We start from the raw sequence: 23,142 nt of genomic DNA, 5'->3' as shown, positions 1-23,142 counted from the left end.
GCCTAACCAATAAACAATGTTTGAATAACAACCATAAGCTTACCAAAGTGAAGTTGAACAAAAGGTCGACCACCTTGGAAAAAAGTCGCAGCGTTGCATAATCATTAGAGCAGTTGCCATCTGGCTTGACTTGATTTGGATCAATATTAAACTCATAAGAAACGTTCTAGAGGAGAAAAATTATATATTATTATTTTTTATTATGAACAAAACAACAAGAATAGGCATATCATGTAAGATTGCATGCAGTCAATCTCCACTAACATAAATGAAAGTAGACAGACATAGTTTTCATTAACACTCATTCACTTCATGTACATGTGAGAGAAAAGTAAAAAAAAGGTAGGGGCGCTCTCTCATGTGTAGTTAAAACATGGTTGGGAACCACTACACTCAAGGTAATGTGATGCCCCGCTGAGGTTATTAGCAGCGGCAGCATCTCACCTGGGGAGTGGGTAAAGTGGAAGGTGGTAGCGACAGTTATGCAGCTCGAAACCCCTATCCATATCCGCAAAGGGTACGGAAACAGTGGAAGGAAAGGAAAAGGGGGGTTGTTAATGAGCGCTACTGTTTTGAGAAAGGAATTCAGGACGCCACTGTAGCACAGGACAGTCTATTATGGTTCAGAGCGATGGGACAACGCGTTTCGGCACCAGCATGTGCCGAAACGCGATTATGGTTCAGAGCGATAGGACAACGTGTTTCGGCACATGCTGGTGCCGAAACGCGTTGTCCTATCGCTCTGAACCATAATAGACTGTCCTGTGCTACAGTGGCGTCCTGAATTCCTTTCCCAAAACAGTGGCGCTTGTTAACAACCCCCCTTTTCCTTTCCTTCCACTGTTTTCACTTCATGTACAGCCACCTCTCTAATGAGAAGAATGACTAAAATAAAACCCTAAAACAATCACAACAAATCTTAAAGTGGTACTCCACTAGAAAAAAAATTATTATTATTATTATTAATTATTTTTTTTTAAATCAACTGGTGCCAGAAAGTTAAACAGATTTGGAAATGACTTCTATTTAAAAATCTTAAGCCTTCCAGCACTTAGCTGCTGTATGCTCCACAGGAAGTTCTTTTCTTTTTAGATTTATTTTCTGTTTGACCACAGTGCTCTCTGCCGACACCTCTGTCAGGAACTGTCCAGAGCAGGATAGGTTTTCTATGGGAATTACTATGGTCAGGCAGAAAGGAATTTACTTCCTCTGGAGCATACAGGAGCTGATAAGTACTGGAAGGATTAAGATTTTTTTTAATAAAAGTAAATTTACAAATTTGTTTAACTTTCTGGCAACAGTTGATTAAAAAAAAAAAATTTAAAAATAAAATAAAATAAAAAAGTTTTCCAGTGGCGTACCCCTTTAAAGTGATAAACTAATCCCTGTCACAGGCAAAAACAAGACACCGCTTGAAAAACTAGCACACAAACCTTATTATTTTTTCTGTAGGTGATATTTAGCTGCAACCCCATCTTGGCAAAGATACAAAGTGTCCCAGAGGATGCATTAACTCTGTACTCCCCATTGTCAGGCGTTTTAGGCTTAACTGGTGCTGAAGTTGGTGTGGGCGTATGGGTAGAAGTATGGGGTGCAACAGTAGGGGCAGAAGTAGGAGTAGCATCTTCTTTGCAGAGGGTTGCTATAAAAGATACATAAAACATGCTCTTAATACATTAGAACTGCATTGATATTGAAAAATCACTGGAGGTCAAAGTATAAACCTACTCCTAAAATAGTAAAGATACTTTCTGCATTCAGGTTCATAAATCTGGAACATTGACCAGGGCACCACCAGGGTTTTTGTTACTCTCAATAAGAACCACTACTACTTGGCAAGAGGAAGAGCTGCTCATCGAGTTGGCCTATGCAGTGTACAGAAGGGATAGACAATACACTAAAAAAGCCTTAACTGCATCATTCCCAGACAGGGCTCAGCAACTTGGAGCAAAGTGTAAACGGTTAAAGCAAGAGAGATATTTTTTTTCTTATTTATTTTTTACTGACAATTGGTTGTTCGTACAAAATTACTCAGTTTTTAAGATCTGTACGAAGTTCCGTCTCAAAATCAGCTGTTAAACGGCAGTAACAAAATCCTATACGGCCGTTAGAAAATCCCATTATAGTCTATGGGAATTTTTCTAATAGCAGTTTTAACCCGTTATAGCCAGTTATTAATAATGGCCATTATTTTGTGAAGGAAGATAGTAACGGGAGAAAAGGCTTCTTCCATCAAAAATAACGGACTTTAAAATTTTTTTTTTTTAAAACGACAATAACAGATGCAAACGGAGGTTATCCGTTATTGTTCAGTTAATAAACCAGAGTGTGTGTATATATATTTTTTGTTCTGAGCATGCTCACAAGTAAAAACGGATCAAAAAACGGATTGAAAAAAGCGGATGCAAACAGATGACATTAAAAGGCTCATCCGTTTTCCATAGACTTCAATGTTAAATTTACTGTATCCGTTTTTTACTTTTTTTGACGGGAGAAAAAAAAATACTGCATGCACCGTCTTTTCTCCCATTAAAAAAAAAATATATATATATTTATTATTTTTTTTTTTTAAATGGAAATGAGCGCAGACAGGTGCAAACGGATTGAAAAGGATTGTAAAAAAAAATAAAAAAAAATCCCATTGACATGGGATTATTTTACAACCACTTGTAATCTTTTTACAGGCAGCAACAACGGAACCTAAATGGGAAAAAAAAAAAAAAAAAACACGGGGACAGACGGCCATGTGAACGCAACCTTACTAATTGCAAAGGGGCTTGTCACAACACAGGCTGATACTGACAGCCATAATGGCGGACGTACCCAGAGCTGCCGTATCCAAGTGTGAGAAAAGAAAGCTCTTAAAGGGGCACTGCCGTGGAAATTTTTTTTTTTTTTTTTTTTTTAAATGAACTGGTGCGAGAAAGTTAGACAGATTTGTAAATTACTTCCATTAAAAAAATCTTAATCTTTTTAGTACTTTTTAGCAGCTGTATGCTACAGAGGAAATTATTTTTTTGAATTTCTTTTTTGTCTTGTCCACAGTGCTCTCTGCTGACAACTGATGCTTGCATCAGGAACTGTCCAGAGCAGGAGAAAATCCCCATAGCAAACCTATGCTGCTCTGGACAGTTCCTGACAGACAGACAGACAGGTGTCAGCAGAGAGCACTGTGGACAGCACAAAAAATAAAATAAAAAAGTGAAGAATTTCCTCTGTAGCATACAGCTACTAAAAAGTACTAAAAGGATTTAGATTTTTTAATAGAAGTAATTTACAAATCTGTTTAACTGACACCAGTGGAAGTAAAAAAAAAAGTTTTCCACTGGAGTACCCCTTTAAGGTACAGTAAATACAGTAAACCATGTCTCCCGTACCATTTCCGCTGTAATTGCTGCCACTGAAATAAGCTTCCAGCTTAACATTATGAAATGTTGCATTTACATTATCCATTCTGACAAGGTGTGGGCTGGAACACTGGTAATAGTTGTTTTTTTTAGCAGATATTTCTGGTTTGTTTGATGACACTTGCTTGGTACCTGGAATATATATTAAAAAAAAAAAAAGAATCATATATATGATTATTACAATAAGCTGAAAAGAAAAAAAAAAAAAAGATTTCTAGATTATTCTTATTTACTGCTAAGGACTCCTCTTGCTCACCCTTTTCAGCTGCCTCTGGGAAAGTGTTTGCATCTGAAAGGTTGTAAACGAACACTAGTTGCTCAACACGATAGTCTGTATCAGTTTTATTAAAATGTACGCTGAGGGAGAAGTTGGATCCAAATGTAATGACCAAAATTGGTTCTGTACCAGTCTTGCCACAAGAACTCAACTTGTCAACTGCTGCACTTTCAGGTAATGGAAAACTGGCAATAGCCTGGAGAGAAAAGAAAAGAAGGAATTAATATTATACACGTAAGCACAACTACCTCACTAATGATTGCAGTCACCCAGTAACACCCAGTGCAGATTGTCTCGAAGTATTATTTTTCAGATAACCGGCTTTTATGATGTAGGACTTTGCCTTGCTGTCCTGCTGCAATTATTGTTTTCTGCTTCCCTAGCACCCATGCATCAATAACCCCCTTCTACCACGTGTCTTATATAGCACAATACTGTGGAAATCCTCAGCTCAGCACAGTGCCAGCCTATTCAGTGTACTCGAGTGTTTTATCATCATATAGCAAAGGGGAGTAGGAGTTCTTCAGAGATTGGTCAGACAAGTAGGGGATGGAAGTCCAGGTGTGAGTACTGTGGGCAAACACCATGAAATGGGAGAGCATGAGAAATAGTTGTGAACCAGGGAAAGGACTCGCAGGGGCTCCACAACAGCTGTGAAAAGCATTAAAAATCACCCTGTCACCCCCCTTTTTTTTTTTTTTTTTTTTACAAATCTTTTGAAAGTACGCTTTAACATAGTGGTCTCCAAACTGTGGTCCTTGAGATGTTGCAAAACTGCTATGCTGGGAGTTGCAGTTTTGCAACATCTGGAGGACCACAGTTTAAAACCGTTTAACAGGGGGCCAGTGCAAAAGTCAGCATTTTATTAAAGGAATGCTGACTGGAGAAATGAGGGATGCAAGGATTGCCTGCAGAGGTCGAAAATCCATACAAAACAAGTGGCTTAAAAAGGAGAATTACTTTTAACCTTTCGTGCATTGTGTACTTTGGCTTGACAAGTGTTATGAAGTCTGCACCAGATTTACAGATGGTTGTAAAACAGTTTATGCATTTGGCACACAACCAGCAAGAAACAAGATACAAAAAAAAAAACATTTACAAATATATTTAATATAATAATGATAATAATAATAATGCTGCATCAAGTCAGAACTCCAGGTTCACAGAGTATTTTAGTCAGTACAAGGAGTTGGTCTAAAATAGAGAAAAAGTTGAAAGTCTTTCCATCATATGTATGTCAGTTTCACTTCTGGTTTAACCCCTTAAAGGGGTACTCCGCTCCTAGACATCTTATCCCCTATCCAAAAGGATAGGGGATAAGATGTCTGACCACCAGGACCCCCGCAATCTCTGCGCAGCACCCAGCATTTTTTTTTTTCCCAAAAGACCACAGCAATGTAAGCAGGGTATAAAGACATGTGTAGGTTACGCAGGACCAGTGTTTCCACATACAAATGACTAAATAAAGAACACTATTACAGGACTAATAGCACAACACTATTAACCCTTCCACTCACTCAGCACACACTCATTAGGGTGTTTCATTTTGTAAGGCAAAAAAAAAAAAAATGGAAAATGTTTGCAGACTTTGCTAACGCCCAGAGTCTCAGTGATGTAAAAGATAGAGTGTATATTTTTAGATTATTAAATATATATATATATATATATATATATATATATATATATATACATACATATACATATACATATACACACACACCAAATTTCAAGAAGATTGGATACTGTTTTAGAGGTTGCACACTTTGGCAACAAATACAATTTTTCAATGCAAAATTCTTTTATTGGGAAAACTAGAAACCACAAACCTAAAATGGTAAAACTAGACCCTAAGATCAATAGGTAGTATGATAGGCAAAACATGTGTTCTATTAATCCACTTTGAACGATGCAATCCCTTCTTTTGTTGACTTGGTGATGACTTTTCTGTGATGCTCGACTGCCCTCAACAAGAATTGTTTTTGTCGTTCCTCTCTGACCGATTTGTAAATTTTTTTTATTAGAACAATTCTGCGGTATCATTGACCACCTTAAGAGCAATCACATGGCTGTTCTCCATCCCAAGTAGTCGTGAGTGTCTAGAGGTTTTAATCTAGGACCTCAACATTTTTTTGTTGCTGGAAGCGAAAACTCTGCCTCTTTGTCACTAGGTGCTGATGATGATGGAGAGGAGTCTTCAAGTATAACTGTCTTATTGATTTCAGCGATAGCTTTGTAATGTTTATTCTTACATGAATCATTTTTGTCGTCTTTTGTACACTTAGAGTGGGATTTATCGGAACCTGTTTAGAGAAAGAGTGGTAGTAGGACTTCCCGCACCAGGACGTACATTTACGTCCTGTGTATGACCGCGAACATCGGAACGGTGCTCGCGTCATACACGGCAGGTTCCAGCTGCTAGTAGCAGCCGGGGACCCGCCCGTAATGGCCGGCATCCGCGACTGGCGGCTGTCCACCATTAACCCCTCAGATGCCGTGATCAATACAGATCACGGCATCTGTGGCAGTACGGTACTTTGAATGGATGATCGGATCAACCGCAGCGCTGCCACGGCAATCCGATCATCCAGCATGGCGGCTGGAGGTCTCCTCACCCGTCTCCCGCTCTGGTCTGCGATCGAGCAGAAGATCACCGATAATACTGATCAGTGCTGTGTCCTATGCATAGCACTGAACAGTATTAGCAATCAAAGGATTGCTATAGATAGTCCCCTATGGGGACATAAAAAGGTGTAAAATAAAAGTTGAAAAATGTAAAAATAGTAAAAGTAAAAAAAAATAAAAAAAATAAAAAAAAGTGAAAAATCCCCTCCCCCAATAAAAATTGTCAGTTTTTCCCTCAAAAAGCGGAATTATTTTTTTTTTTAATCAACCTATTTGGTATCGCCGCGTGCGTAAATGTCCGTACTATCAAAATATAAATGTTCATTATCCCGTACGGTGAATGGCGTAAACGTAAAAAATTTTAAAAGTCCAATAATGCAGCTTTTTTGTCACATTTTATAAAAAAAAAAAAATTACATTTATAAAAAATTATCTAAAGAGTTGTATACATGCAAATGTGGTATCGATAAAAATTACAGATGACAGTGCAAAAACTGAGCCCTCATACCGCCCTATATATGGAAAAATGAAAAAAAAAAAAGTTATAGGTGGTCAAAATAGGGCGATTTTAGATTACTGATTTTGTACAAAAAGTTTTAGATTTTTTTTTTTTTAAGCAGTACAAAAATATAAAAGTATCTAGCCATGGGTATCATTTTAATCGTATCGACCCACAGAATAAAGAACATGTCATTTTTACCATAAAGTGTATAGTGTAAAAACAAAACCCTCCAAAATGCGCAAAATTGTGGTTTTCATTTACATTTTCTCCCTAAAAATTTTTTTTTAGGTTCGCCGTACATTTTATGGTAAAATGAGAGGTTTCATTACAGAGTACAATTGGTCACACAAAAAACAAGCCCTTATATGGGTTTGTAGATGAAAATATAAAGGAGTTAAGGATTTTAGGAGGCGAGGAGGAAAAAACGAAAAATGCAAAAATAAAATTGGCCTGGTCCTTAAGGTGAAAATGGGCTTGGTCTTTCAGGGGTTAAAGAAGCAATCTGATTGGTTGCTATGGGCAACTGTACCACTCTTCCTCTACACATGTTTTGATAAATCTCCCCCTTAGTTCTTATTTTAGAGGCGAAAACCTTGTCTACTCCGCTCATTGGAGGAACTCATACGATCTTCTCTTTGTGACCTAAGAATTCTTTATCTTCTTGTGATACGCTAATCATGTCCATCACATTTTTGTCAAATAATGTCAAATAACTCGACAAGATCACCTTTCCAAATCTGCCGTTTCACATTTTGCCTTATCCATGTTTCTCGATTTCTCTTTACCCAGATTTTGGTATTCTGTGTACAGCTTCTGTATACCAGCTCGGATAGTCTCCTCCATTTTTACAGGGATATTTGATTTCCTCCACACTTCCTCTAGTTTAGTACTGGTAGATTTAGCAGCATTCAAAAGGGTTTCTTTCATTTCCTTGTGATGGTAAATAAAAACTAAAAGTACTTGTTCTTTGAAGGGAGCGGAGCTCCTAAAAACTCACCACTAGGCACTTTTTCTAGCAGCCAAATTCCTCTTTTGGTTGCCATTGGTTTGGTTGAAAGAAATATATGAGAAGCCCATTAGTACAAAGCACTTCAATATTAGAAATTTTACTAGTTTGGATAATATTTAGGGGTTGCACACATTGATCCCTTTTTATCACATTCTTTAAATTTGTCATCTTTTACATCACTTAGACTTGGGACGTAAGCAAATTCATATGAATATCACATCTTGGGAAAAATGAAACAACCTAAGGCTTCTTTCACACTACAAAATTCTCTGTTTATAAACATCCGTATGAAGTTCCGTCTGAAAACCAGCTGAAAACGGCAGTGACAAAATCCTATACGTCCGTTAGAAAATCCCATTATAGTCTGTCTATGGGATTTTCTAATAGCTGTTTGAATCAGTTATAGTCAGTTATGGATAACGGACGTTCTTTTGTGAAGGAAAATAGTTCATGAACTATCTTCTTCTGAACTATTTTCCTTCACAAAATAACGTCCGTTATCCATAACTGACTATAACTGATTCAAACAGCTATTAGAAAATCCCATAGACTATAATGGGGATTTTCTAACGGACGTATAGGATTTTGTTACTGCCGTTTTCAGCTGGTTTTCCGACGGAACTTCATACAGATGTTTAAAAACAGAGAATTTTGTAGTGTGAAAGAAAAAAAAACTAGAAGAGCTGTAAGAGAGGTACATAGTACAGAAGATCTGTTAAAGGGGTACTCCGCTGGAAAAATATATATTTTTTTTTAAATCAACTAATGCCAGTGTTAAACAGATTTATAAATTACTTCTATTAAAAAAAATCTTAATCCTTCCAGTACTTATCAGCTGCTGTTATGATCCACAGGAAGTTATTTTCTTTTTGAATTTCCTTTCTGCCTGACCACAGTGCTCTCTTCTGACACCTCTGTCCATGTGAGGAACTGTCCAGAGGAGGAGCAAATTCCCATAGAAAACCTATTATGCTCTGGACAGTTCCTACAATGGACAGAGGTGTCAGTAGAGAGCACTGTGGTCAGGCAGAAAGGAAATTCGAAGAGAAAAGAACCTGGGGATTTTAATAGCATAACAAGAACTGGAAGGATCAAGATTTTTTAATACAAGTAATTTACAAATATGTTTAAATTTCTGGCACCAGTTTATTTAAAAACAAAATGCTTTCCAGTGGAGTATTTTATATATTTTTTTTTTTTTTTTTTTTTTAATCAAATGGTGCCAGAAAGTTAAAAAGATTTGTAAATTACTTCTATTAAAACATGTTAATCCTTCCACTACTTATCAGCTGCTGTATGCTCCTCAGGAGGTTCATTTATTTTTGGATTTCTTTTCTGTCTGACAACAGTGCTCTCTCCTGACACCACTGTTATTATTTTTCAGAGGCCTTTTCAAAAAATGCAAGAAGCAACTTTTCCTCTTGACAGGTTTTGATACATCTGCTCCCATGAGTAGGGCTGGGCGGTATGACCAAATATGTGTATCACGGTATTTTTGTAACTTGTGGCAGTATATATATATATATATATATATATATATATATATATATACACACACACAGACCAAAATACAGTGTGATAACTACAGCTCGTGTAGCACGTATTACATTGATCTGACCCTTCCCATCAAATGATTTCAGACTGTAGCCCTTACCTGTTTATCACCCTTCTTATACTCAACAGTGAAATTGATGGAGAAGTCTGTCAATATACAAGTTTTATTGGCGTCATCTTTCACCTCAAAAGTTACAGAGCAACCAGACTGGAAAATACCTAAGAAACGGAAACAGAAAGTGGAAATTCAATGTCCGTGTTACTAGCATCAATGTAGACATAATAGTGTATTCCAGGAACGAACAGCCAAAGAAACCGAATGAGGCCCTTACTATTCCAGTACAGAAAAACAAGTCCACATCTTCACCCTTATCTTGTTCTGTGTCAAATGTGATGTTTTTTGCTCCCAATAAACACAAAGAAGCCATTACCCTGAGCGTCTCTCTTAGGCCCCTTTTACACTGAAGTTGCTCCCAGTCAAGAACGGCCGTTAAAGTTTTTTTTTTTGTGTGACTTTAATGGCCATTCTTGTGACGGGGAGACTGGTCCCAATGACTTCCATTTACTATTATGGGGGCTGTCGTATGCAGTTTATTTTATTTTTTTGACAGGAATAGCGGGAGAAAAAGACAGCGCAAGCAGCATTTGTTCTCCCGCTATTCTCCCCGGCTGCCCTGACGGCCATCACCATGTCATAACGGTAATGTGAATGTAGCCTTACCTGCCTCCTGATATACCGTGTGTGGCACAAGTAAGTGTACTAGTTGTTACATTTCAAGTCATTGTTAAGAACTAGAGATGAGCGAACTTACAGTAAATTCGATTTGTCACGAACTTCTCGGCTCGGCAGTTGATGACTTTTCCTGCATAAATGAGTTCAGCTTTCAGGTGCTCCGGTGGGCTGGAGACTCTTTCCTAGGAATGTATCCACCTTTTCCAGCCCACCGGAGCACCTGAAAGCTGAGCTAATTTACGCAGGATAAAGTCATCAACTGCCGAGCCGAGAAGTTCATGACTAATCGAATTTACTGTAAGTTCGCTCATCTCTATTAAGAACACTTCTCAACTGAACTGAAAGGCATTAAACAGGAAATCATACACATAATAGGACAGATCTATGAAGGAATATAGCATCAGCCATACATCTCCATTACCCACATCAAAATGTTCATCTACATGATGTGGTGCAGACAGGCTGGGACGTTCTCCAGCAGTTCCATCCCATATGCAGGCACTTTAAAGGGGTACTCCGCTGCTCATGCCCCCTCCCATAGACTTGCATTGAGGCGGTGGGGCGTGACATCATGAGGGGGGGCCAGGATATGACGTCACGAGCTCCCGATGCCGGCTCCAGCGTTCTCAACAGTTTGTTCCAAACGCTAAGCAGCGGAGTACCCCTTTAAGCTCCTCCAGGTGGGCTGAAAGGAAATTGGTTATGGGAACAATAAAACTGACCATTACCAAGTAGGATTTTTTAATTTTTTTTAATTTTTTATTATTTATAAGTAGAGATGAGAGAAGTTACAGTAAATTCGAATCGTCACGAACTTCTCGGCTCGGCAGTTGATGACTTTTCCTGCATAAATTAGTTCAGCTTTCAGGTGCTCCGGTGGGCTGGAAAAGGTGGATACAGTCCTAGGAGAGAGTCTCCAGCCCAACAGAGCCCCTGAAAGCTGAACTGATTTATGCAGGCTAAAGTCATCCACTGCCGAGCCGAGAAGTTTGTGACGAATTGAATTTACTGTAAGTTCGCTCATCTCTATTTATAAGTATGAGAGTACAGGCCTGATATGTGAATAGGCCCCTCACAGCCAGTCTCATCCGGACATTTACCATGACCAGTTCACTTTTCCAGCGTGCATCAGAAATGAAGACCTGTCGTCACCTTCCCCCAGTCATTTAGACCAGCGTTTCCCAACCAGGGTGCCTCCAGATGTTGCAAAACTACAACTCCCAGCATGCCTGGACAGCCAAAGGCTGTCCAGGCATGCTGGGAGTTGTAGTTTTGCAACACCTGGAGGCACCCTGGTTGGGAAACACCGATTTAGACCACAACTTGTTATTACAAGCAGCCCCAACTAAACTCCCTGTGGCGGGTAATATTTGGGGTTACTTAGCAGCAATGCCCTCTATTAGAGAGATGCCATTGGCAGTGCCCACAGAGGTGTGCAGTTGTGTGTATAACAGTGGTGATCCATAGTAATGTAACAACACGATCATGTGAGGGGCATGAGTCAGTGGAGCGCCAGATCTTCTTCCCTGCCAACCTGATTCTTTGTTCTCCGACAAGGATATTATTATACTTCAGCTATCCTGTTTCCACGCGATGCCAATCCTCCAGATAAACCGGTTTTCATGTTTAGAAACATGAGGAAACAAAACTTACCGAATATTACACAATAACCTGAAGAAGGGAGGCTCCATGAGGCAAGGAGGACAACTAGATTGGTAGTACACATTACTACCAACACATTACAAGGCCAGCCGGGCCCCTCCAAGCCCGACAGGCCTTTCTATTTAATATTCATTATGTGTATGGGGGCCTTAATGGGGTTGTCCAGGTCATTTTTTATTTTTAAAGGAGTAGTCCAGTGGTGACTCAGTGGTGAACAACTTATCCCCTGTCCTAAGGATAGGGGATAAGTTGCAGATTGCGGGGGGTCCGACCGCTGGGCCCCCTGCGATCTCCTGTACGGAGCCCCGACAGCCCGCGGGAAGGGGGCGTGTCGACCTCCGCACGAAGCGGCGGCCAACACGCCCCCTCAATACAACTCTATGGCAGAGCCGAAGTGCTGCCTTCGGCAATCTCGGGCTCTGCCATTGAGATGTATTGAGGGGGCGTGTCGGCCGCCGTTTCGTGCGGGGGTCGACACCCGCTATCTGGGCGGAGAGTCGGGGCCCCGTACAGAGAGATCGCAGGGGGCCCCAGCGGTCGGACCCCCGCGATCTCAAACTTAGCCCCTATCCTTAGGATAGGGGATAAGTTTTTCACCACTGGACTACCCCTTTAACTAATGTGCCCAGCCTGCCTAATAAACCAATAAGAGCTTTAAAAGGGGTACTCCGGTGAAAACCTTTTTTCTTTTAAATCAACTGGTGGCAGAAAGTTAAACATATTTGTAAATTACTTCTATTAAAAAATCTTAAATCCTTCCTGTACTTATTAGCTGCTGAATACTAAAGAGGAAATGATTTTCTTTTTGGAATGCTCTCTGATGACATCACGAGCACAGTTCTCTCTGCTGACGTTATTATAATAATAATAATAATAACGCTTTATTTATTGTTGTCCTTAGTGGGATTTGAACCCAAGTCCCAAGCACTGCAAGGCAGCAGTGCTAACCACTGAGCCACCATGCTGTCCTTATACATCTGCTATGCATGGTTGCTAAAATGGACAGACGTCAGCAGAGAGCACTGTGCTTGTGATGTCATCAGTGTTCCAAAAAGAAAGGAATTTCCTCTGTAGCATTCAGCAGCTAATAAGTACTGGAAGGATTAAGATTTTTTAATATAAGTAATTTACAAATATGTTTAACTTTCTACCACCAGTTGATTTAAAAGAAAAAAAGATTTTCACCGGAGTACCCCTTTAACTCTCCTTCCTCCACTCCCTCATAGCCTATGGTATCAGGGCGCTCCGTCTGCAGCTGTTGACCCGGCTTTTACCAGAGCTGCAGACCGTAGAATCTGAAGCCAAAGCAACTGACAGGGCCGCTAGCCAATCACTGACTGAGGCGGGACACCACTGCACCCAGTGACGCTGGGACATCCTGGTAGCAGAGCTACAAGGGAGAACGAAGGAGTGTTAAAAGGGGTACTCCGGTGGAAAAAATTTTTTAAATCAACTGGTGCCAGAAAGTTAAACAGATTTGTAAATTACTCCTATTTAAAAATCTTAATCCTTCCAGTACTTCTTAGCTGCTGAATACTACATAGGAATTTATTTTCTTTTTGGAGCACAGTGCTCTCTGCTGACATTTTAGGAACTGTCCAGAGCAGCATATGTTTGCTATGGGGATTTTCTCCTATTCTGGACAGTTCTTAAAATGGACAGATGTCAGCAGAGAGCACTGTGGTCATGATGTCAGCAGAGAGCTCTGTGTTCCAAAAAGAAAATAATTTCCTCTGTAGTATTCCACAGCTCATAAGTACTAGAAGGATTAAGATTTTTTTAATAGAAGTAATTTACAAATCTGTTTAACTTTCTGGCATCAGTTGATTTAAAAAAAAAAAAAAATAAGGAGTTTTCCACCGGAGTACCCCTTTAAAGCTTTTATTGTTTTAATTAGGTAGGCTGGACACAATAGTTACATGAAAAAATTTCCCGCGGACAACCCCTTTAAAGGTGGCCATACACAAGAGATGAATGTCTGCCAAACCGGCCAATTTTGGTCGAAAATGAAATGTGCATGGGTGGAAATAAAGATTATACAGCTGACTTTCAACATGTCAGATCCTTTTGTTCCTATGGGAGAACTGTCAGCAGCCCCTCATTTTCTTCTCCCCATGTATACAGAAAAGGCTGTATGGCCACTTTAGAGGGAACCTGCCAAGATGAAAATTAAAAGAAATTGTCACCAGTGTCACCTGCACTAACCTGTCGGTACCGACCGGTAGTGCAGGTGACACTGATGACAACTATACTTACCTTGTCCTGTTCAGGGGATCTCCGGTAATCTTGTCTGGTAAGCCTCAGTTCAAGCCTTGCTTGGGGCATGGGAGGAGCTTAGTGATGTCACTGATGCTGCTCTCTAGCAGTGGGACCCAGCAGAGAGCAGCAGAGGTGACGTCACTAAGCTCCGCCCATGCCCCAAGCCGCTACTGCTCTCTGCTGGGTCTTGCTGCTAGAGAACAGCAGCAGTGACGTCACTAAGCTCCGCCCATGCCCCAAGCCGCTGATGCTCTCTACTGGGTCTCGCTGCTAGAGAACAGCAGCAGTGACATCACTAAGCTCCGCCCATGCCCCAAGCCGCTCTCTACTGGGTCTTGCTGCTAGAGAACAGCAGCAGTGACATCACTAAGCTCCGCCCATGCCCCAAGCTGCTCTCTGCTGGGTCTCGCTGCTAGAGAACAGCAGCAGTGACATCACTAAGCTCCATCCATGCCCGGAGCTGAAGTTTATCAGAGAAGATTACCGGAGATCCCCTGCACAGAACGGGACTAGGTAAGTACTGTTGTCATCGGTGTCACCTCCACTACCTGTTGGTACTGACAGGTTCGTACAGGTGACAGATTTCCTTTAAGTCTAATCTGTAGGCGTCATGTTATAAAGCTGAAGAAGCTGATAGATATATCATTTTGGGGGAAAAAATCCAGGATAACTTGACATTCATTCATGTATAACCTCTGCCCATTCTGGGATACGTAGTCAAGTAGGCGGTTCTAATAAGAGATTGACAGCTGTGTATACAGAGAGTTGTCAGTCACTAAGAAGGAACACCCACATGACTACATAGCCCAGAATAAGCAAAGATTTACATAAATATGACCTATATAACAATTGCCCCTATAACATCCTCCCTGCAGATTAGGCTACATTTAGTGGGACAGGTTCTCTAAGGCCAAAGGAGACTACGCTGCCTCTCTGTCTCCGCTCCTTGTCTCCTTGCTAGAGGGTAACAGAGGCATCACACAGATATACAGCTACTGTGGACAGCTGAGAAATTGGAAAAAAAACACCCCCATACAAGGGAATTTCAGGGATAGAGAAGTGTTTTACAAAGAAATGGGGGTGCATTCTAAATAAAGACCATACTCTCCTTTCTGGATTACCCCACAGATGCGGTTATAGCAGTTCCAGATCCCTGCTGCTCTCTCCTCCGCTGGCTAAGCAAGCATTTCTTGCAGGGATGACACAACAGGACCACCATAGAGTTGCATGGGGTGATTATGTGCTTATTTATTTATTAATGCTCCCCTTCCCCATTGTTGAACATTTTCTATCTATGGTTATTACTATGTGCTCCACACTTTCTTAGGTCACACACTCTCCTTTAGTTCTGATCACCCCTATTGAACAGACAACGCGTTTCACCTATATGGCAGCACTTGCCATTTCCTGTGGTGCAGGGTTCTGGTCACATTTGGCCTGTACAAGGCAGTTCAGCTGTAAATCCATTTCATGTACACAGATTTATTCTGTGACCTTTCTTCTCTGCCGCATGACAATATGCTGATGCCTGTAGAAGGATCCGTGTAGAACAGTCTTTAGCAGATTGCATCCATGATACAGAATTGCTGCGGAACCTCCAGGCAGAAAGCTTTATTCAGGTTACCCTTTATTCCTTCAGTTCTGACAGCAAGGACAGTATAGCCTGCAGTGCTATTCCTGCTATCACCAACCTGATTGAATCCAGGCTAAAGGTGATAGGATTTTGGTCTGAAGGCTTAAAGGGGTATTCTGGTGGAAAACATTTTTTTTTTTAATCAACTGATGCCAGAAAGTTAAACATATTTGTAAATTACTTCTATTAAAAAATCTTTATCCTTTCAATACTTTTTAGCAGCTGTATGCTACAGAGGAAATTCTTTTCTTTTTGAATTTCTTTTTTGCCTTATCCACAATGCTCTCTGCGGACACCTCTGTCCGTGTAAGGAACTGTCCAGAGCAGCATAGGTTTGCTATGGGGATTTTCTCCTGCTCTGGACAGTTCCTGATACGGGCATCAGATGTCAGCAGAGAGCACTGTGGACAAGACAAAAAAGAAATAAAGAAATTCAAAAAGAAAAAAAAAAAAATTTCCTCTGTAGCATACAGCTGCTTTAAAGTACTGGAAAGGTAAAACATTTTTTTAATAGAAGTCATTTACATATCTGTTCAACTTTCTGGCTCCAGTTGATTAAAAATAAAAAAAAAGGTTTTCCACCGGAGTACCCCTTTAATGGTAGTGTGAACAGATCCAAGAGAAGAATGGGCTAGTAAACACACAGGAGGACACTACTGATGGACCTCTCAAGTCATTCAATGGACACCGCGCCGCACTACCTCTTCCTGCAGCCGTATCAGGGAAACCAGTGTAAAAGTTGCCCAGTGCAACCAATCAGATCGCTTCTTTTCCTTTTTTTGAGGCTTTGGACAGGTTTTGATAAATCTCCCCCATTACGTCCACACGTCCCAGTCTAATGATCCGAACTGATAAGACTCATAGAAAGTGTATAGGAAGGCAGAGATGGGTATTCTTTTCTATGCCTGCCATTGTAAACTATACATCAGAGCAGCATTTCCTAACCAGTGGGCCTCCAGCTGTGGCAAAACTACACCACCCAGCATGCTGGCAGTTGTAATTTTGCCACAGCTGGAGGCCCACTGGTTAGGAAACCCTGCATCAGAGCCTTTAAGCAATATATCATCTAACTTGAGAGTTGAGGATTGAGGATCTTAAATGAAGTGTTGCCCCACCAGCCACAGTATTGCATTCAGCTGACAGGAGAACCCTGCAGCCATTTACTAGTAGCTGGGCGCCCCTGCACTAGACTATAAACCAGTGTTTCCCAACCAGGGTGCCTTCAAATGTTGCAAGACTACAACTCCCAGGGCCTGCTGGGAGTTGTAGTCTTGCAACAGCTGGAGACACCTTGGTTGGGAAACACTGCTATAAACTGCCTGATCCAGGAGATCTGGTTTCCTGCTACCAGCAGCGGACACTAGGGGGAGCACAGGCACTGCTCCACCACAAACATATAGAAGACTAATACTTCCTGGTGGCATCTGGCACCATATTTAGTTGCCATCTAGGGCCCTGTATAAAGCATATCATATAATGACTGTGCCATGGTGTTTCTGCTACACTGTTCCAGTACACACACACACACACACACACACACAACATCTTGTCAGAGTTTTTTCATTCAGTTTTGTTTGAGCCAAAAACATAAGTATGTGGAAACCGGAAGGAGAAGTATAAGGGTATGTTCACACCCAGGAAATTCTGCAAGGCGTTTTATCAGCAAACGGAATTTGCTGCTTAAATAAACCCATAAAATCCAAAGTTCCATTGACTATTGTTTATTTTTTTCGGCAGAATGAATTTCCTAGTTGGAAACCCTTCTACTAAAACCTCCAAAATGTGAGCTGAGCAGCAAAGTCTATGGACAAGCCCGAAGTGCTTCCTTTATGAATCTACTTCAGGCTTTAAACAAACATGACAAAACCCTGTCACATAACGCTGGGTGTGAACAGCACTACTGACATTTATGGGAAGGGTTAATCTTCGTTATCAGTGGCCGGTGAGGTCCTGCATCTCAGAAGCAGACGATCGGGGCATCGGACGGAGGTGACCGGGGGCTGCTGGGGAGCAGGGCTGGGGAAGTAAGTATGTACTTTTTCTATTCCCCCCCTCCCCAGCAGGATGCTGATGTTGCGCATACCCCTATAGGTCCAGACTAATAACTGCTCCTCGGTGACTAACAGGCCCGGGGGTGACGGTACCAGTGCTGCACAGGGTCACGTGCTCCCGGTAACAGACAACACAACCAAGCTCACCTCCCCCGTCATCGTATAACACCGAGCACTTACCAAGCAGCAGCGCCGTCGCCAGCACGGCCTCCAGCAGCGCCCTCATTCTGTCGTCGGGTCTGAACACAACGGCCTAGTCCGCCTTGTATTCACCGTAAACTCCGCTTTGCACCGGGCAGGACTGGCGGTACCGGCCTCACGGGAGACACCAAGAGAGACAGCACAGAAGAGCTCACACAGAAGTCATATGAAGTGACGTCATGACATCACGAGACGGGGCCCTTCTGTTTACAGGCGAGATGACATCAGCTGCGGGGGATGTCTCATCTACGGCCGCCGCCATCTTTCCGGAGACAATTCTGTGCAGAAGTGGACGAGGTGAGAGCAGCCAAAATGGCCCCTGTGTTAGGACAAACAACATTATTGTTTTATCTGGAAGAGACCCCCGCATCAAGGTACTTCCTATTCTTCTGGCTCCTCTTCATTTCTTGTATAAGCAGCAGATACAGCCCAGTGTGCATTACTAGGGTAAGGCTGCATTCACACCACGTTTTTGCAATACAGTTCCCGTATGAGGTTTTTGATGAAAAACTGATTCCTCAAAATCGGGACTAAACTGTATCAAAACGTGTGTACAAATTTCAACCCGTATACGGTTAAAAAAAACGTATACGGTTTGAAAAATGTTCGGTTGCATCCGTTTGTAAGAAAAAAAGGTATACGTTTTTAACTTTTTACTCCATTTTGAATAAAGTTTCACTTGTTTGATTGAAATTCCAAGAAAAAAAACTGTGCAAAGTCAAAAACCGTACGGTGTGAACCGGATGGAACCGTACGCACATACGGTTCTGTACGGTTCCTATTGACTCCCATGTTAAAATAAAAAAGCATATGGTTTAGATACACAGGGGGCGTGCTTGTAGGGGAGAAGCACGGGGGGCTACAAGGAAAGTCAAGGTTTTCTAATTAGCCAAAAAAAAAACAACAATAAACTATAAATTCCGACTCCATCTGCTGTTATAACGGATTTCCCCCATAGTGACTTTACATCCCATGGGTGCAACCATTAGACCGGTGTTCTTCAAAGTGTGGGCATCCAGCTGTTCCAACTCCGAGCATGCTCGTCGTTTTGCAACAGCTGGAGGTCCACACTTTGGAGACCACTGCATTAGACAGCACCATGATTTGTCACATGACAGATGTAATTTCAATGGAATCCTGACTGCATATATATGGTACAGCCATACAGTACAGTAGATTTCCCTAGGGCGGTGTTTCCCAACCAGGGTGCCTCCAGCTGTTGCAAAACTACAACTCCCAGCATGCCCGGACAGCCGTTGGCTGTCCGGGCATGCTGGGAGTTGTAGTTTTGCAACAGTTGGAGGCACCCTGGTTGGGAAACGCTGCACTAGGGCAAACCCACACCGTGCGGACAGACTGTTAGACTACTGCCACAGAGGAGCTGGGATAAGAAGGGAACACTGCGATAACGGGGTAGGGTGCCACCCCTTCTGTGTGCACCATATCTTCCCCGCTGTAGCTGCCCCATCAGCCACCCAGCCATGCTGTAGTATACCACACAAGCTTATGGAATGAGACAGCCTTTTGTTAGAGCAGACAGCACATTAAAGCTATTTCATGGCTGAAATAGCCTAAAATCTCAATGTGCAACGCCAATCATCAACTGGGCCACAATTGTATAATGGAAAAAGGCCTTCTCCGGGGCAAAAAATCATGCCATACATCTCACAGTGGAGAGTCGGGTGTGGGCGCAATAGAATAATGGTCTGGGGATGTTTCAATAGGACTATAAAAAGTAACTATATAAAAGAAAAAGGCTTTCAACACTGCCCCAATGTGTGTCACAGCATGTCATTGTGTTGATCCGATCCATTTCCCTTTTCTATTGGAGAGAGACCAGCTGCCTTATTGCTTTATGTACCATGTTGCATCTCCTTCGGGAGTTTCCATTACGTTAAATTTGTGGTTTACATTCTTTATATGTCATCATTATCAAATGCTGTATCCGTTTTTCTAACAAATCAGGTTAACCAAGGGGGCCAGGGCCTAATAATGACTGCATGCAGTAATTTTTCCGCCACGATGTCCCGTCACTATATAACGCCCGTAATGAATTACGGGCATATGTGGGTGCAAACGGGCAGTTACAAAACCCCATAGGCTGCAATGCAATTTAGTCACGGCCGTCAGGGGTTTTGTAACGGACGGGTTTCGCCGATATAGTGACGGAACTTCTGGCGGAAGTTCCTAAATGGAACTATTTCACAGTGTGAAAGAGGCCTAACATATTAATTCTTTTTTTTTTGTGGGATCTGACAGATACGCTTTTAACATTGGTCATGGATGTAGCAAAGGAGAGGGCGATTGTTGCGTTTTGTTTCTTCAATGTTAACCTCTTGGAGACGCAGGGCGTATGTATACGCCCTGCATCCCCGATCTTTAAGGACTCAGGACGTACCTACGCCCTGAGCATTTCCGGTCCCTGCCGCTCGTCAGGGATCGGACCGACATCCCTTGACATCGCCGAAGGGGGTCCTGGACCTTGGACCCGGGTCATATGGGTCTTCAGTGCCCGAAAAATAAGGGGGATCGGGGCTGTCCGACAGAGCCCCGATCCCCCTGAAGGGATAGGAGTGAGGTGACAGGGGTGCCACCCCTCCTATCCCTGCGATTGATCGGTCAGAAGTGACCGACCAATCGCAGAAGGCGGGGAAGGGGGTTTAAAGTTCAGTTCCCCGCTCTGCCCACCCATGGGTGTCTGGGCAGAGGGGGGGGGGGCAATGGAGCTCATCCCATCCAGGTCCAGGCAGCGATGACGTCATCTGGTGACGGCGATCCTGATGTCATGGCGACGGTGGCGCAGAACTTCAGCGGCGGCGATCTGGGTAAGGGGCTGGAGGACAACAGTTTAGAGTCTCTAAGCTGTGGCCCTTCAGATCTTGCAAAACTACAAGTCCCAGCATGCCCAGACAGCAAATGGCTGTGTGGGCATGCTGGGATTTGTAGTTTTGCAACATCTGGAGGGCTACAGTTTGGAGACCACTGTGCACTGGTCTCTAAACTGTGGCCCTCCAGATGTTGAAGTACTACAACTCCCAGCATGCACGAACAGCAAACTGCTGTCCAACATGCTGGGAGTTGTAGTTGCGTGCCTTCAGCTGTTGCATAAATACAACTCAGAACAGAACCTAACTCAGTGTTTCCTCACCAGTGTGCATCCAGCTGTGGCAAAACTACAACTCCCAGCATGTACGGTCTGTCAGTTCATGCTGAGAGTTGTAGTTTTGCAACAGCTGGAGAGGTTTGTGAACCCTCTTCTCTTCTTTTTCTCCTTTTACCCCTTATGAAATGGAAAAGTTGGGGTCTACACCAGTATATTAGTGTAAATATATAAAACATTTTACACTAACATGCTGGTGTTGTCCCATACTTTTCATTTTCACTAGAGGTAAAAGGAAAAAACGACCCCCAAAATTTGTAACGCAATTTCTCCGAAGTATGGAAATACTCCATGTGTGGGTGTAAAGTGATCTGCGGACACACAACAGGGATCATACACCATATACGTTTGAGGCATAAATTGGTGATTTGCACAGAGGTGGCTGATGCAACGGTTCTGATATAAATGCAAAACACAACAAAAAAACACCCACATATGACCCCATTTGGGAATGGCACCCAGGGAACGTAACAAGGGGTATAATGAACCTCAACACCCCACAGGTGTTTGACAAATTTTCATTAAAGTTGGACGTGAAAATGAAAAACTTTATTTTTTTTTAACTAAAATGTTTTTTTTTTTTATTTTCACAAGGGGTAATAGGTGAAAAAGCCCCCAAAATTTGTAACACCATTTCTTCTGAGAATATAAATACCCCATATGTGGACGTAAAGTGCTCTGCGGGCGAACTACAGGGCTCAGAAGAGAAGGAGCGCCATTGGGCTTTTGGAGAGAGAATTTGGCTGGGATTGAAGGCAATGTGCGTTTACAAAGCCCCCATGGTGCCAGAACAGTGCCGCCCCACCCCCATGTGACCCCATTTTGGAAACTACACTCCTCACGGAATGTAATAAGGGGTACAGTGAGCATTTATGCCCCACAGGTGTCTGACAGATTTTTTTGAACAGTGGTCCATGAAAATGAAAAATTAAATTTTTCATTTGCACAGCCCACTGTTCCAAAGATCTGTCAAACACCAGTGGAGTGTAAATGCTCACTGCACCCCTTATTACATTCTGTGAGGGATTTAGTTTCCGAAATAGGGTCACATGTGGGGGGGGGTCCACTGTTCTGGCACCATGGGAGCTTTGTAAATGCACATGGCCCCCCGACTTCCATTCCAAACAAATCCTCTCTCCAAAAGCCCAATGGCGCTCCTTCTCTTCTGAGCCCTGTAGTAACACCATCATTTTAGTGTTAAAAATCAGATTTTTCATTTTCACGTCCAACTTCAATGCAAACCTGTCAAACACCTGTGAGGTTTTAAGGCTCACTATACCCCTTGTTATGTTACTTGTTACTAGTTTCCCAAATAGTGTGCCATGTGTTTTTTTGTTTTTTTTTGCTGTTCTGGCACCATGAGGACTTGGTAAATGTGACATTCCCCCCAAAAACCATTTCAGAAAATTCTCTCTCCAAAAGCCCAATGGCGCTCCTTCTGTTCTGAGACCTATAGTGCGTCAGCAGAGCACTTTATGTCCACATATGTGGTATTTCCTTACTCGGGAGAAATTGCGCTTCACATTTTGGGGTCCATTTTCTCCTATTACCCCATGTGAAATGAAAAATTTGGAGTAACACCATAACACCATCATGTTAGTGTTAAAAATCACATTTTTTATTTTTACGTCCAACTTCAAAACCATTTCAGCAAAATTCGCTCTCCAAAATCCCACAGTTGCTTTTTCCCTCTTGAGCCATGTTGTGCGCCCACAATGCACTTTAAGTCAACATATGAGGTATTTCCTTACTCGAGAGAAATTGGGCTACAGACTTTGCAGGGCATTTTCTCCTTATAACCTGTAATGTACTTACCGTTGATGACTGGGTCTAAGGTTTTCACCAGAGCCTGCCGCAAAGCGGGATGGTCTTGCTGCGGCAGGCGGCACCAAGGTCACTACCCCTGGCACGATTCATCCACACAGGATGCCCAGATGAACTTGGCACTGAGAAGAAGCATAGTCGGACGTAGCAGGGTCAGGAAACATGCAGCAAAGAAGCATGGTCGGGTAACAGGCACAAGGTAAGGAACACTAGTATAGCACAAACTTACAAACGCTTTCTCTAGGGCA

The 23,142-nt window shown here is 42.2% G+C and overlaps 1 protein-coding gene across 1 annotated transcript in view; it reads right to left on the bottom strand.

The window, feature by feature from the left end:
* The window catches only part of LAMP1 (lysosomal associated membrane protein 1), a 36,338-nt gene extending 18,266 nt beyond the window's left edge, over positions 1-18,072 (bottom strand). Inside the window, exons 1-6 of the mRNA XM_056555812.1 lie at positions 17,890-18,072; positions 9,472-9,590; positions 3,664-3,880; positions 3,378-3,539; positions 1,434-1,642; positions 44-166 (exon numbers count right to left, since the gene is read on the bottom strand). Coding sequence (XP_056411787.1) covers positions 44-166; positions 1,434-1,642; positions 3,378-3,539; positions 3,664-3,880; positions 9,472-9,590; positions 17,890-17,935 — 876 coding nt within the window. The 5' untranslated portion in view covers positions 17,936-18,072. The remainder of the gene's footprint in view (positions 1-43; positions 167-1,433; positions 1,643-3,377; positions 3,540-3,663; positions 3,881-9,471; positions 9,591-17,889) is intronic.
* Positions 18,073-23,142: the final 5,070 nt, after the last annotated feature.

Source organism: Hyla sarda, chromosome 2 (genome assembly GCF_029499605.1).
Source record: "Hyla sarda isolate aHylSar1 chromosome 2, aHylSar1.hap1, whole genome shotgun sequence".
In the NCBI taxonomy this organism is placed as follows: domain Eukaryota; kingdom Metazoa; phylum Chordata; class Amphibia; order Anura; family Hylidae; genus Hyla; species Hyla sarda.
This window is presented reverse-complemented; position numbering and strand designations above follow the sequence as displayed.